At 30.9% G+C, this 14,611-nt stretch overlaps 2 protein-coding genes across 2 annotated transcripts; both read right to left on the reverse strand.

The window, feature by feature from the left end:
- Positions 1-1,330: 1,330 nt before the first annotated feature.
- Positions 1,331-5,170, reverse strand: LOC123712628 (leucine--tRNA ligase, cytoplasmic-like). The gene is made up of 4 exons (XM_045665836.1): positions 5,147-5,170; positions 4,373-4,606; positions 2,319-2,553; positions 1,331-1,570 (listed from the first exon to the last, which is right to left on the reverse strand). Exons 1-4 carry the CDS (start codon positions 5,147-5,149, stop codon positions 1,362-1,364), a joined length of 681 nt encoding a protein of 226 aa, XP_045521792.1. The 5' UTR covers positions 5,150-5,170; the 3' UTR covers positions 1,331-1,361.
- Positions 5,171-8,248: 3,078 nt separating this feature from the next.
- LOC123712202 (leucine--tRNA ligase, cytoplasmic-like) lies at positions 8,249-12,497 on the reverse strand. Its single transcript, XM_045665199.1, has 5 exons — positions 12,338-12,497; positions 11,280-11,513; positions 10,444-10,653; positions 9,237-9,471; positions 8,249-8,488 (listed from the first exon to the last, which is right to left on the reverse strand). The coding sequence occupies exons 1-5, from the start codon at positions 12,338-12,340 to the stop codon at positions 8,280-8,282; spliced, it is 891 nt and encodes a 296-aa protein (XP_045521155.1). The 5' UTR covers positions 12,341-12,497; the 3' UTR covers positions 8,249-8,279.
- Positions 12,498-14,611: the final 2,114 nt, after the last annotated feature.

The raw sequence follows: 14,611 nt of genomic DNA on the forward strand, positions 1-14,611 counted from the left end.
AATAGACATATTTATGGTATCGTGAGAAACACAAAGACTGAGTTACGACCTAAATGCTACTTTATCATCCTTATTTACGACATTCCAAAATATATTTTATTACTTATTAAGCAAGAATTTTATTCAAAGTCAAAGGCAGTTACAATTTTTCACTCATGTTAGTCGTCTCGAAATAGTAGATTAATTTTGCATTTTAAGTAAATTTAGTAATACAATGGAATCTCTATAACTCGAATGTCAAGGGAAATGCTAACGAGATTTTCAACTTAACAAGAAATTAGATACATATGATTTGACTGCTGAAATTTCGACATACGAAGCCGCGATTTCTATGTGTATTAAATCCGTTATTTTGATTTAAACTACGTACAATGACAATAACAATACTCCGAACCCCGAACATTCTTTTTAATTGTTATTATTTCGGGGAATGCCAAGTAAGACGTCAATATATTTTATTAACTCCGACTTGTCCGTTTTTAGAGAGTATAAATATGTATTATCAATATTTCGTAGGGAAATAACATTTTGTTCGAGTAGCAACGTCTAAATAATTCGAGATACCGCACACTTAAAAGGTTCAGCGGAAAGGAATGGCAATTTTTTTGCGTCTCACTGAGGATGTCCATTTAACGAGGTGCGAGTTATACAGATTACACTGTATTTTGTTTAATCAAATTGTTTGTGGTAAATCAATCATCAGCCCTAAATCACAGCTATGGAAATCGTTTTTTATGTGTTTGTATTATATAAGTGTGTAAATATTGGATTATTTAGGTATTTCGCGTTCGCATAGCCTGCGACCGCCGGGGATCGCCGCCATATCGTTTTCGCCATGTTAAACATTTTTATGTGAATAAACGTTTATATGTTATTTAAATATAATATAAAATTGCAACTCTTTTATTTTTTAATCCATTATAACTCCTTGCGACTATATAATCAAATTTTAATAAAACATTTAACATGAGATACACACACATACACATAATGCGATGAGACAGAAATTAACAAAACGTAAATCTATAGCTCTTCTGATGGCAATACTATATTTCGTCATTAAATACTTTATGCAGATGCATATACATTCGCAAAATGCTTACTTACACATTGATGTGCCTAAAGGCATGTTGGAAATTCACAACTGTATTCAGTGCTCACAACAAATAAACTAACCAATAAATTTCTAAACTTGACCGTAAAAACAAAGATTATTTTTTTAATAAAATTGTTCAAAGAGTTTTAGAAACTTTTCTTACGTTTCTTACCACTTTTCGAAGCATTAAAATCTCTAAACAAATAAAGGACTAACAAAATAAAACACTTATTATAAAAATAAATAAATATATTTCTGAAAACAATCACTTATCATAAGTATACACAAACTGTAAGCCGACGTCAATATTCGTTCCGTTCTGAACGAGTTCTATACGCGACGCTTCCACGTGTACGCGTATACCATCGCCATTGACGAGTTCCGCGCATTTTGTCACGTGATCGCCTGCTACTGGAATCTTGCGAGGACCTAACGCCGGATCAAGATATCGCCACAGCTTTAGAGCATTTATGTCTGAAAGTTAATAAAAAATATTTTCAGGGTTTTCAATTTAACTATATAGATATAATAGTTATTTAACTAAATTAAAGATTTAAGCTTGCGCCTGGTAGATATACCACACACACTACAGCGAGGAAATGCTGCCACAGGGACCAAATTTGTTTTAATTTTCTATTTATTCATTTTGAATTATTAATATTAATACTATGCATGTTAAAAATATTGTAAATACTGTATTTGTGTGTTTAAAATAAATTGTATTTTAAATTTACATACTAATAGTTATTTCTTACTATCGTAATCAAATAATTTGACAGTAAACTAACGTATACATAATAATTAACACACAATACATAGTGAGACAATTAAAAAATTACAGCTGACTGCTTTATACTTCCCAGCAATAGATGGCCTATATATAACCTTTATATCAAATTTATTTGACAAGTTCATGTAGCAGTCGCTGACCACGACTGCTGTGAAGAAACGTCGAGTTGTGTAAAAAATTGCGTTTATATTTCAATAGAACTAACTTTATCAGATTTTACTTGCATTATTTATTTACACACAAATATTATATTATTATAATACAAACAAACACAGAAATTCTCCCATTTGCTTTTAAGCCACAAACACTCTGTCAATCCAAGTGAATCCTTAGAGAATATTTCCTAGAATAGTTAAAACACTAATCCACTGAAAATGAGTATTACTGGTGACTATAACTTTGGATTTATTTTAACCAATTTTTTTTACTAACCTTTAATAGCCTTAATCTCTTTAGCGATCTTGGCTTTAATCTTCTCAACCGTATCCCCATCTACCAGGGTCACAGAAATGGTAAACAATCCACTCATCGGTGTGGGGTTGGTGAAGGTCACTGTAAGTCCAGGTACCGCAATAAAGTTGACATGTGGACTACCAGGCGCACAGTCTTCTATCGTTTTTTCTGGAGTATCAGGACTGTATGTATGTTTGACTTCGATTGCGTCAAGCTGTTGATTCAGAAAATTATACAATAATCCAATTATTTAAACAAATCTCCGATGACAGATAAAAAGTTTTGTAATAAATTGTTTTTTTTTTAGACTATCTGTATACAATAAAGTACAGGTTTTTCGTTTACCCATTCTACTGTCCGTTTTGGTTAACGATAAGTTCAAACGTGTTTTGGGTAGAATTGTTTTACGTACGCAGTGAATATTATTGATTTATCTTTAATTATGTTATAATTACTAGAAATTTGTAATTTTCACCTAACAAGAAAACACGAGTTTTAACTAAATATTATCAAAGACTTTTAATCGAAAATAAAAATTCTGTGATTTGGAAAAGACCTACCGGAATCAACAACAGTCTTAACTGTTATAAAAGCAAAGAAAATAGGTCTTCAGGCGGCATTCGACGACGCCTACGATAAAATAACTTCGGTTTATGTTATTTTATTCATAGTAATGTAAATTGTTTTTATATTTTAACGTATGTATGTCAATTTATATCATGTTTGTCCTAATTATGTGGTTCAAATAAAATAAAAACATTTTTCTTCTTAATTCTTGTTTTCTTTAGGTCCCGATTACAAACATACTAAAAATCGTTTAAGTCCGGTGTATAACTGTATGCATTAAGAAATATTCAAAACTTTAAAAATGTTACTAATGCGTTAAATGATTATTTAAATTGTCAAAGAATTATTTTGGTCCTTCGAAACAGACTAAGCTATAAAAAATTAACTTCATACTAAATACTCGAAGTAATATGAACATTAATATCGCATCGTTACTTTTATTAATTTACATGCTTAAATAATATGAATACAATTTAATTGTAGATTTGCGCCCATCTTGACATCTTTTCATATAAACATATTATATTTTCTACTGATAATATAAATAATTTATACGAAGCGATAAATATTAAGCCTACAAATACTTACACCCAAAGTATTCAGCAGATATTGTTTGTTATCTTCAAGCAGTTGGGCCTCATCAAAGGCCAAGGCAACAGAGAAGGCCAAGGGACCAATCTTTTGTAGATTATCTCTTGTGGCTTGAACGAATGGCATCACTCTTTTCATATATTTTTTAAGATCGTTTATAGCAGAAAGTTTTGTTGATAATACTTTGTTATCGGGGAGACCTGAAGGCTGCAATCATAATGATTTGATGTTGAATATATATATATATATATATATATATATATATATATATATATATATATATAAGTATGGTATAAAATAAACAGTTTTTATATAATTTTTTATACCAATAAGCGTTACGAGGTTAGAACTAATAAGTTACTATTTAAATAATTTTCACAAATATAACTTTTCGTTATTATTGCCATTAAAAAACTTAGACGAAGACGTTAATGTGTTTTATAACTTCCCGTCAAGCTTTCGTCAACTCACTTTAACTGGATATATTTTTATATTTCCTTTTAATTGTAATTTGAATAAATTAATTCCCAACTAATTTTTGTGTGTATATAAAGTTTGACATGTTTTTTTTAATCTCATTTTTGTTAATTCTTTACAATGTTTGACAATGCCAATGGCAGTATAAACTTTGAGGTCTTAGCCACAGATTTCTATCTCTTTCGTGACAGTATGTTTTTTCTAATAGACAGATAGTCGATCAGACTTCGGCCGGTTTTCACAATGTAACGTACATACAGTAAACCGTACGAGCGAGTGTTAAATGCGCACATAGACAAAGGGATAATCGCACGCTAATCTTAAATTGCTTTGCACAATGTTTGAGGACACAATAAATAAATCAAGCGAAACTAATTACGTTATAACAGTATAGTTACCCCATTTAACTCCTTGAGAGTACTCAAAATCATATGTTGCCACTTCGGGTACTCCTTAGCGACCCATATCACCGCCTTATTCGGCTTCCGCTCCGGTTTGGGCGCTTCGCCTTTTTTAGGCTTTCGGACTGCGCAGTGATTCTTGAGGTAGATACGGAAAGAATGGGCGGCCTCCATTAAATAGTTACTGGCTTTCATTGCCACTATATCAATGTCACCCGCTTTTTTTTCTAGCTGATCGGAAGAAATGTAGGCCAATTATTCAAGAAGGAAGTGTTCATACTTAATCTACCAGCGATGAATGTACCTAAAGAGAAACCGCGTGTCGCCGTCGAATCAGCCGAAGGGGCGGGGCTTGACAAACTATTCGCCAACGGGCCCACATAACGTACGAGTACGTACGTTAATTTGCGGGTATTAATACCATAACCGCGTTCTGATTTAAGTTAACGCCGCACTCGAGTTTCTTCCGCGATTTAAACTAAATGCTAGACTAATACTTATATTGTAATTAGTATAAAATAATATCGCAGAAAAAAGCCGTAGTGCGGCTGTTACAGAATGAATTGAGCTTTTACATATGTATATATCCCTGTTAATTATGAAATGATTAGAAAATTGGAACATTATATCGTATTTTTATGTCAACAAATAAGTTCCGAGACGGTTTTTATGTTAATTGATTTATTTTAACCTTATTTTATCAGAATGTTTTCATTAAAAATTGCTTAGTTTAGCTATTGTTGTCGTTTAAAGGAAATAAATCTTACCTACCATGGATATTCTAGTATGTTTTAAATCTCAGTACATTCTGTAATCAATGTCAAAATCTCGTCTTATTCATAAACCTTTGCTAAAGGATTTTTGTCAGATATTTTATATAATGTCCATTCGACAATAGATAACTATTTGGCCGCAATTATGGCAACAATGGTGTCTAGTTAAATTTGGTTTATTTTTTTACTTGTGGAGTTTATTCTCGAATATTCTAATTGTATGGAACTATTAACACCTGCACTCTGAACTTACTAAAAAGCTACTACTATAGGACCATTATAGACGCTTCTTAGTAGTTCTATAAAATTCAATACTCTATCGAAAAGTCTATTTGACAGATGACAGTGAAAAATAAAGTATTGTTAAGAGTAATCTATCTAAAACATGACTTTAAAAGGCGTTAAAGAGTAAAATCACTGGTAAAGTAATAATTTATCTAAAAAAAACACAGTTAAAATATAGATTTTTATATGTCACTTACGCGACACAGAACAGATTAGTCGAATCGACAATGATGTATGCATGTTAATAATATCTTGTTTAATATTAATACTATCATGGAGTTTTATTTGCTGGTTTTTTTATAGATTCATAATACGTATTTATATGAGTAAAAATATCAAAAATTCCTCATGTCTTTACAAGTGAGTCATGCGACGCCATCTTGGCCAGAAAAAACATTTTGGCGCGTTTATGATAATAAGAATTGAATTTGTATTTTAGTGAATATTACGCTGAAATGGTTTTTAAAATCTTGTCAAATATCTCGGTGTTATTTAGAAGCAGGTGAACTCGTGCCAGCAGTCTTAACAATACTTTGGTAGATTCAGGTGTTAAAAAGTCTAGGTAAAGCAAGCTAACCAATTAATTATGAGTATTCGAGGATTTACTTAATTTTAGAGGTAAATGCGAACGCGAATATGGAAAAGTATTAGGAACTATACGGCGACAGAGCGCATTAAAATTAAACATATAAATGTTTTATTTACTTAGAACATAGATTTTACATAGATCTTCAATTTTAACGATAAATTCGTACTTTTGAATTTTTTTTAATATGAAATCTTGGGATTTCATTCATTTATGTATATAAGTGTGATTTGATTGAATTCTTTTTTAAACTGAACGTATGTTTTAGTTTTATATATCACATGAACGTTCCTATAAAAATAATACCGTTGATTATATTACTAGACAGATGATGAGATTTCTATGTAAAATGTGTGAACACGTATGTATTTTAAAAGTTGTACGCCATAGATAAATAAATTCGCAAAAAATATTCAAATTAAGAATTCCATTAATTTTTTTTATATATATAATAATTATTTAACAAAACAGGTATATAAAAGTTATTGCTTGATTCTCATCAGATATAGTTATGTCAGTAAAGAGGCCTGATTCTCGTGACTGGAAGGACTTTTCTAAATAACATAATCATTTTTTACTTTATTGCTTTAATGTTGCATGACCATGAATGCCAAGAGCGGAGTTTTCACAGCATTCAAATGCATTTATATTATTTATGTTATAAGAAGTGTTTTATGGCAATAAAAAGTCTTTATAGTACGCAAACCTGCGTGGATGGATGAAGGGTTTGTCTAAGTCAATATTGGTGAAATTTTTTGTGGCCATTTCTTTTAGTTTTTTGGTTCTATTTAGTGCCTTTTTCACAATAGACATATTTATGGTATCGTGAGAAACACAAAGACTGAGTTACGACCTAAATGCTTCTTTATGATCTTTATTCACGACATTCCAAAATATATTTTCTTACTTATTAAGCAAGAATTTTATTCAAAGTCAAAGGCAGTTACAATTTTTCACTCATGTTTGTCGTCTCGAAATAGTAGATTAATTTTGCATTTTAAATAAATTTAGTAATACAATGGAATCTCTATAACTCGAATGTCAAGGGAAATGCTAACGAGATTTTCAACTTAACAAGAACTTAGATACATATGATTTGACTGCTGAAATTTCGACATACGAAGCCGCGATTTCTATGTGTATTTTTCCATTTGTAGAGTCGAATTTGAATCACAATTCAAATAAGTTTTGTTGTATATATTTTTACATATTAATGAAGTAAACTGTACACTAAACAAATCCGTTATTTTGATTTAAACTACGTACAATGACAATAACAATACTCCGAACCCCGAACATTCTTTTTAATTGTTATTATTTCGGGGAATGCCAAGTAAGACGTCAATATATTTTATTAACTCCGACTTGTCCGTTTTTAGAGAGTATAAATATGTATTATCAATATTTCGTAGGGAAATAACATTTTGTTCGAGTAGCAACGTCTAAATAATTCGAGATACCGCACACTTAAAAGGTTCAGCGGAAAGGAATGGCAATTTTTTTGCGTCTCACTGAGGATGTCGATTTAACGAGGTGCGAGTTATACAGATTACACTGTATTTTGTTTAATCAAATTGTTTGTGGTAAATCAATCATCAGCCCTAAATCACAGCTATGGAAATCGTTTTTTTTTATGTGTTTGTATTATATAAGTGTGTAAATATTGGATTATTTAGGTATTTCGCGTTCGCATAGCCTGCGACCGCCGGGGATCGCCGCCATATCGTTTTCGCGATGTTAAACATTTTTATGTGAATAAACGTTTATATGTTATTTAAATATAATATAAAATTGCAGCTCTTTTATTTTTTAACCCATTATAACTCCTTGCGACTATATAATCAAATTTTAATAAAACATTTAACATGAGATACACACACATACACATAATGCGATGAGACAGAAATGAACAAAACGTAAATCTATAGCTCTTCTGATGGCAATACTATATTTCGTCATTAAATACTTTATGCAGATGCATATACATTCGCAAAATGCTTACTTACACATTGATGTGCCTAAAGGCATGTTGGAAATTCACAACTGTATTCAGTGCTCACAACAAATAAACTAACCAATAAATTTCTAAACTTGACCGTAAAAACAAAGATTATTTTTTTAATAAAATTGTTCAAAGAGTTTTAGAAACTTTTCTTACGTTTCTTACCACTTTTCGAAGCATTAAAATCTCTAAACAAATAAAGGACTAACAAAATAAAACACTTATTATAAAAATAAATAAATATATTTCTGAAAACAATCACTTATCATAAGTATACACAAACTGTAAGCCGACGTCAATATTCGTTCCGTTCTGAACGAGTTCTATACGCGACGCTTCCACGTGTACGCGTATACCATCGCCATTGACGAGTTCCGCGCATTTTGTCACGTGATCGCCTGCTACTGGAATCTTGCGAGGACCTAACGCCGGATCAAGATATCGCCACAGCTTTAGAGCATTTATGTCTGAAAGTTAATAAAAAATATTTTCAGGGTTTTCAATTTAACTATATAGATATAATAGTTATTTAACTAAATTAAAGATTTAAGCTTGCGCCTGGTAGATATACCACACACACTACAGCGAGGAAATGCTGCCACAGGGACCAAATTTGTTTTAATTTTCTATTTATTCATTTTGAATTATTAATATTAATACTATGCATGTTAAAAATATTGTAAATACTGTATTTGTGTGTTTAAAATAAATTGTATTTTAAATTTACATACTAATAGTTATTTCTTACTATCGTAATCAAATAATTTGACAGTAAACTAACGTATACATAATAATTAACACACAATACATAGTGAGACAATTAAAAAATTACAGCTGACTGCTTTATACTTCCCAGCAATAGATGGCCTATATATAACCTTTATATCAAATTTATTTGACAAGTTCATGTAGCAGTCGCTGACCACGACTGCTGTGAAGAAACGTCGAGTTGTGTAAAAAATTGCGTTTATATTTCAATAGAACTAACTTTATCAAATTTTACTCGCATTATTTATTTACACACAAATATTATATTATTATAATACAAACAAACACAGAAATTCTCCCATTTGCTTTTAAGCCACAAACACTCTGTCAATCCAAGTGAATCCTTAGAGAATATTTCCTAGAATAGTTAAAACACTAATCCACTGAAAATGAGTATTACTGGTGACTATAACTTTGGATTTATTTTAACCAATTTTTTTTACTAACCTTTAATAGCCTTAATCTCTTTAGCGATCTTGGCTTTAATCTTCTCAACCGTATCCCCATCTACCAGGGTCACAGAAATGGTAAACAATCCACTCATCGGTGTGGGGTTGGTGAAGGTCACTGTAAGTCCAGGTACCGCAATAAAGTTGACATGTGGACTACCAGGCGCACAGTCTTCTATCGTTTTTTCTGGAGTATCAGGACTGTATGTATGTTTGACTTCGATTGCGTCAAGCTGTTGATTCAGAAAATTATACAATAATCCAATTATTTAAACAAATCTCCGATGACAGATAAAAAGTTTTGTAATAAATTGTTTTTTTTTTTAGACTATCTGTATACAATAAAGTACAGGTTTTTCGTTTACCCATTCTACTGTCCGTTTTGGTTAACGACAAGTTCAAACGTGTTTTGGGTAGAATTGTTTTACGTACGCAGTGAATATTATTGATTTATCTTTAATTATGTTATAATTACTAGAAATTTGTAATTTTCACCTAACAAGAAAACACGAGTTTTAACTAAATATTATCAAAGACTTTTAATCGAAAATAAAAATTCTGTGATTTGGCAAAGACCTACCGGAATCAACAACAGTCTTAACTGTTATAAAAGCAAAGAAAATAGGTCTTCAGGCGGCATTCGACGACGCCTACGATAAAATAACTTCGGTTTATGTTATTTTATTCATAGTAATGTAAATTGTTTTTATATTTTAACGTATGTATGTCAATTTATATCATGTTTGTCCTAATTATGTGGTTCAAATAAAATAAAAACATTTTTCTTCTTAATTCTTGTTTTCTTTAGGTCCCGATTACAAACATACTAAAAATTCAAAATGGAACCCCGACATAGCAGCCTATCGTTTAAGTCCGGTGTATAACTGTATGCATTAAGAAATATTCAAAACTTTAAAAATGTTACTAATGCGTTAAATGATTATTTAAATTGTCAAAGAATTATTTTGGTCCTTCGAAACAGACTAAGCTATAAAAAATTAACTTCATAATAAATACTCGAAGTAATATGAACATTAATATCGCATCGTTACTTTTATTAATTTACATGCTTAAATAATATGAATACAATTTAATTGTAGATTTGCGCCCATCTTGACATCTTTTCATATAAACATATTATATTTTCTACTGATAATATAAATAATTTATACGAAGCGGTAAATATTAAGCCTACAAATACTTACATCCAAAGTATTCAGCAGATATTGTTTGTTATCTTCAAGCAGTTGGGCCTCATCAAAGGGCAAGGCAACAGAGAGGGCTTCGGGACCAATCTTTTGTAGATTATCTCTTGTGGCTTGAACGAATGTCATCACTCTTTTCATATATTTTTTAAGATCGTTTATAGCAGAAAGTTTTGTTGATAATACTTTGTTATCGGGGAGACCTGAAGGCTGCAATCATAATGATTTGATGATTATATACATATATATATGGTATAAAATAAACAGTTTTTATATAATTTTTTATACCAATAAGCGTTACGAGGTTAGAACTAATAAGTTACTATTTAAATAATTTTCACAAATATAACTTTTCGTTATTATTGCCATTAAAAACTTAGACGAAGACGTTAATGTGTTTTCTAACTTCCCGTCAAGCTTTCGTAAACTCACTTTAACTGGATATATTTTTATATTTCCTTTTAATTGTAATTTGAATAAATTAATTCCCAACTAATTTTTGGGTGTATATAAAGTTTGACATGTTTTTTTTAATCTCATTTTTGTTAATTCTTTACAATGTTTGACAATGCCAATGGCAGTATAAACTTTGAGGTCTTAGCCACAGATTTCTATCTCTTTCGTGACCGTATGTTTTTTGTAATAGACAGATAGTCGATCAGACTTCGGCCGGTTTTCACAATGTAACGTACATACAGTAAACCGTACGAGCGAGTGTTAAATGCGCACATAGACAAAGGGATAATCGCACGCTAATCTTAAATTGCTTTGCACAATGTTTGAGGACACAATAAATAAATCAAGCGAAACTAATTACGTTATAACAGTATAGTTACCCCATTTAACTCCTTGAGAGTACTCAAAATCATATGTTGCCACTTCGGGTACTCCTTAGCGACCCATATCACCGCCTTATTCGGCTTCCGCTCCGGTTTGGGCGCTTCGCCTTTTTTAGGCTTTCGGACTGCGCAGTGATTCTTGAGGTAGATACGGAAAGAATGGGCGGCCTCCATTAAATAGTTACTGGCTTTCATTGCCACTATATCAATGTCACCCGCTTTTTTTTCTAGCTGATCGGAAGAAATGTAGGCCAATTATTCAAGAAGGAAGTGTTCATACTTAATCTACCAGCGATGAATGTACCTAAAGAGAAACCGCGTGTCGCCGTTGAATCAGCCGAAGGGGCGGGGCTTGACAAACTATTCGCCAACGGGCCCACATAACGTACGAGTACGTACGTTAATTTGCGGGTATTAATACCATAACCGCGTTCTGATTTAAGTTAACGCCGCACTCGAGTTTCTTCCGCGATTTAAACTAAATGCTAGACTAATACTTATATTGTAATTAGTATAAAATAATATCGCAGAAAAAAGCCGTAGTGCGGCTGTTACAGAATGAATTGAGCTTTTACATATGTATATATCCCTGTTAATTATGAAATGATTAGAAAATTGGAACATTATATCGTATTTTTATGTCAACAAATAAGTTCCGAGACGGTTTTTATGTTAATTGATTTATTTTAACCTTATTTTATCAGAATGTTTTCATTAAAAATTGCTTAGTTTAGCTATTGTTGTCGTTTAAAGGAAATAAATCTTACCTACCATGGATATTCTAGTATGTTTTAAATCTCAGTACATTCTGTAATCAATGTCAAAATCTCGTCTTATTCATAAACCTTTGCTAAAGGATTTTTGTCAGATATTTTATATAATGTCCATTCGACAATAGATAACTATTTGGCCGCAATTATGGCAACAATGGTGTCTAGTTAAATTTGGTTTATTTTTTTACTTGTGGAGTTTATTCTCGAATATTCTAATTATATGGAATTATTAACACCTGCACTCTGAACTTACTAAAAAACTACTACTATATACTATAGGACCATTATAGACGCTTCTTAGTAGTTCTATAAAATTCAATACTCTATCGAAAAGCTTATTTGACAGATGACAGTGAAAAATAAAGTATTGTTAAGAGTAATCTATCTAAAACATGACTTTAAAAGGCGTTAAAGAGTAAAAGCACTGGTATAATAATAATTTATCTAAAAAAAACACAGTTAAAATATAGATTTTTATATGTCAGTTACGCGACACAGAACAGATTAGTCGAATCGACAATGACGTATGCATGTTAATAATATCTTGTTTAATATTAATACTATCATGGAGTTTTATTTGCTGGTTTTTTTATAGATTCATAATACGTATTTATATGAGTAAAAATATCAATAATTCCTCATGTGTTTACAAGTGAGTCATGCGACGCCATCTTGGCCAGAAAAAACATTTTGGCGCGTTTATGATAATAATAATTGAATTTGTATTTTAGTGAATATTACGCTGAAATGGTTTTTAAAATCTTGTCAAATATCTCGGTGTTATTTAGAAGCAAGTGAACTCGTGCCAGCAGTCTTAACAATACTTTGGTAGATTCAGGTGTTAAAAAGTCTAGGTAAAGCAAGCTAACCAATTAATTATGAGTATTCGAGGATTTACTTAATTTTAGAGGTAAATGCGAACGCGAATATGGAAAAGTATTAGGAACTATACGGCGACAGAGCGCATTAAAATTAAACAAATAAATGTTTTATTTACTTAGAACATAGATTTTACATAGATCTTCAATTTTAACGATAAATTCGTACTTTTGATTTTTTTTTAAAATTGGAAGGCGAAGCCTCCCTCTTGGGATTTCATTCATTTATGTATATAAGTGTGATTTGATTGAATTCTTTTTTAAACTGAACGTATGTTTTAGTTTTATATATCACATGAACGTTCCTATAAAAATAATACCGTTGATTATATTACTAGACAGATGATGAGATTTCTATGTAAAATGTGTGAACACGTATGTATTTTAAAAGTAGTACGCCATAGATAAATAAATTCGCAAAAAATATTCAAATTAAGAATTCCATTAATTTTTTTTATATATATAATAATTATTTAACAAAACAGGTATATAAAAGTTATTGCTTGATTCTCATCAGATATAGTTATGTCAGTAAAGAGGCCTGATTCTCGTGACTGGAAGGACTTTTCTAAATAACATAATCATTTTTTACTTTATTGCTTTAATGTTGCATGACCATGAATGCCAAGAGCGGAGTTTTCACAGCATTCAAATGCATTTATATTATTTATGTTATAAGAAGTGTTTTATGGCAATAAAAAGTCTTTATAGTACGCAAACCTGCGTGGATGGATGAAGGGTTTGTCTAAGTCAATATTGGTGAAATTTTTTGTGGCCATTTCTTTTAGTTTTTTGGTTCTATTTAGTGCCTTTTTCACAATAGACATATTTATGGTATCGTGAGAAACACAAAGACTGAGTTACGACCTAAATGCTTCTTTATGATCTTTATTCACGACATTCCAAAATATATTTTCTTACTTATTAAGCAAGAATTTTATTCAAAGTCAAAGGCAGTTACAATTTTTCACTCATGTTTGTCGTCTCGAAATAGTAGATTAATTTTGCATTTTAAATAAATTTAGTAATACAATGGAATCTCTATAACTCGAATGTCAAGGGAAATGCTAACGAGATTTTCAACTTAACAAGAACTTAGATACATATGATTTGACTGCTGAAATTTCGACATACGAAGCCGCGATTTCTATGTGTATTTTTCCATTTGTAGAGTCGAATTTGAATCACAATTCAAATAAGTTTTGTTGTATATATTTTTACATATTAATGAAGTAAACTGTACACTAAACAAATCCGTTATTTTGATTTAAACTACGTACAATGACAATAACAATACTCCGAACCCCGAACATTCTTTTTAATTGTTATTATTTCGGGGAATGCCAAGTAAGACGTCAATATATTTTATTAACTCCGACTTGTCCGTTTTTAGAGAGTATAAATATGTATTATCAATATTTCGTAGGGAAATAACATTTTGTTCGAGTAGCAACGTCTAAATAATTCGAGATACCGCACACTTAAAAGGTTCAGCGGAAAGGAATGGCAATTTTTTTGCGTCTCACTGAGGATGTCGATTTAACGAGGTGCGAGTTATACAGATTACACTGTATTTTGTTTAATCAAATTGTTTGTGGTAAATCAATCATCAGCCCTAAATCACAGCTATGGAAATCGTTTTTTTTTTATGTGTTTGTATTATATAAGTGTGTAAATA

This window comes from Pieris brassicae, chromosome 7 (genome assembly GCF_905147105.1).
Source record: "Pieris brassicae chromosome 7, ilPieBrab1.1, whole genome shotgun sequence".
Classification (NCBI taxonomy): Eukaryota; Metazoa; Arthropoda; class Insecta; order Lepidoptera; family Pieridae; genus Pieris; species Pieris brassicae.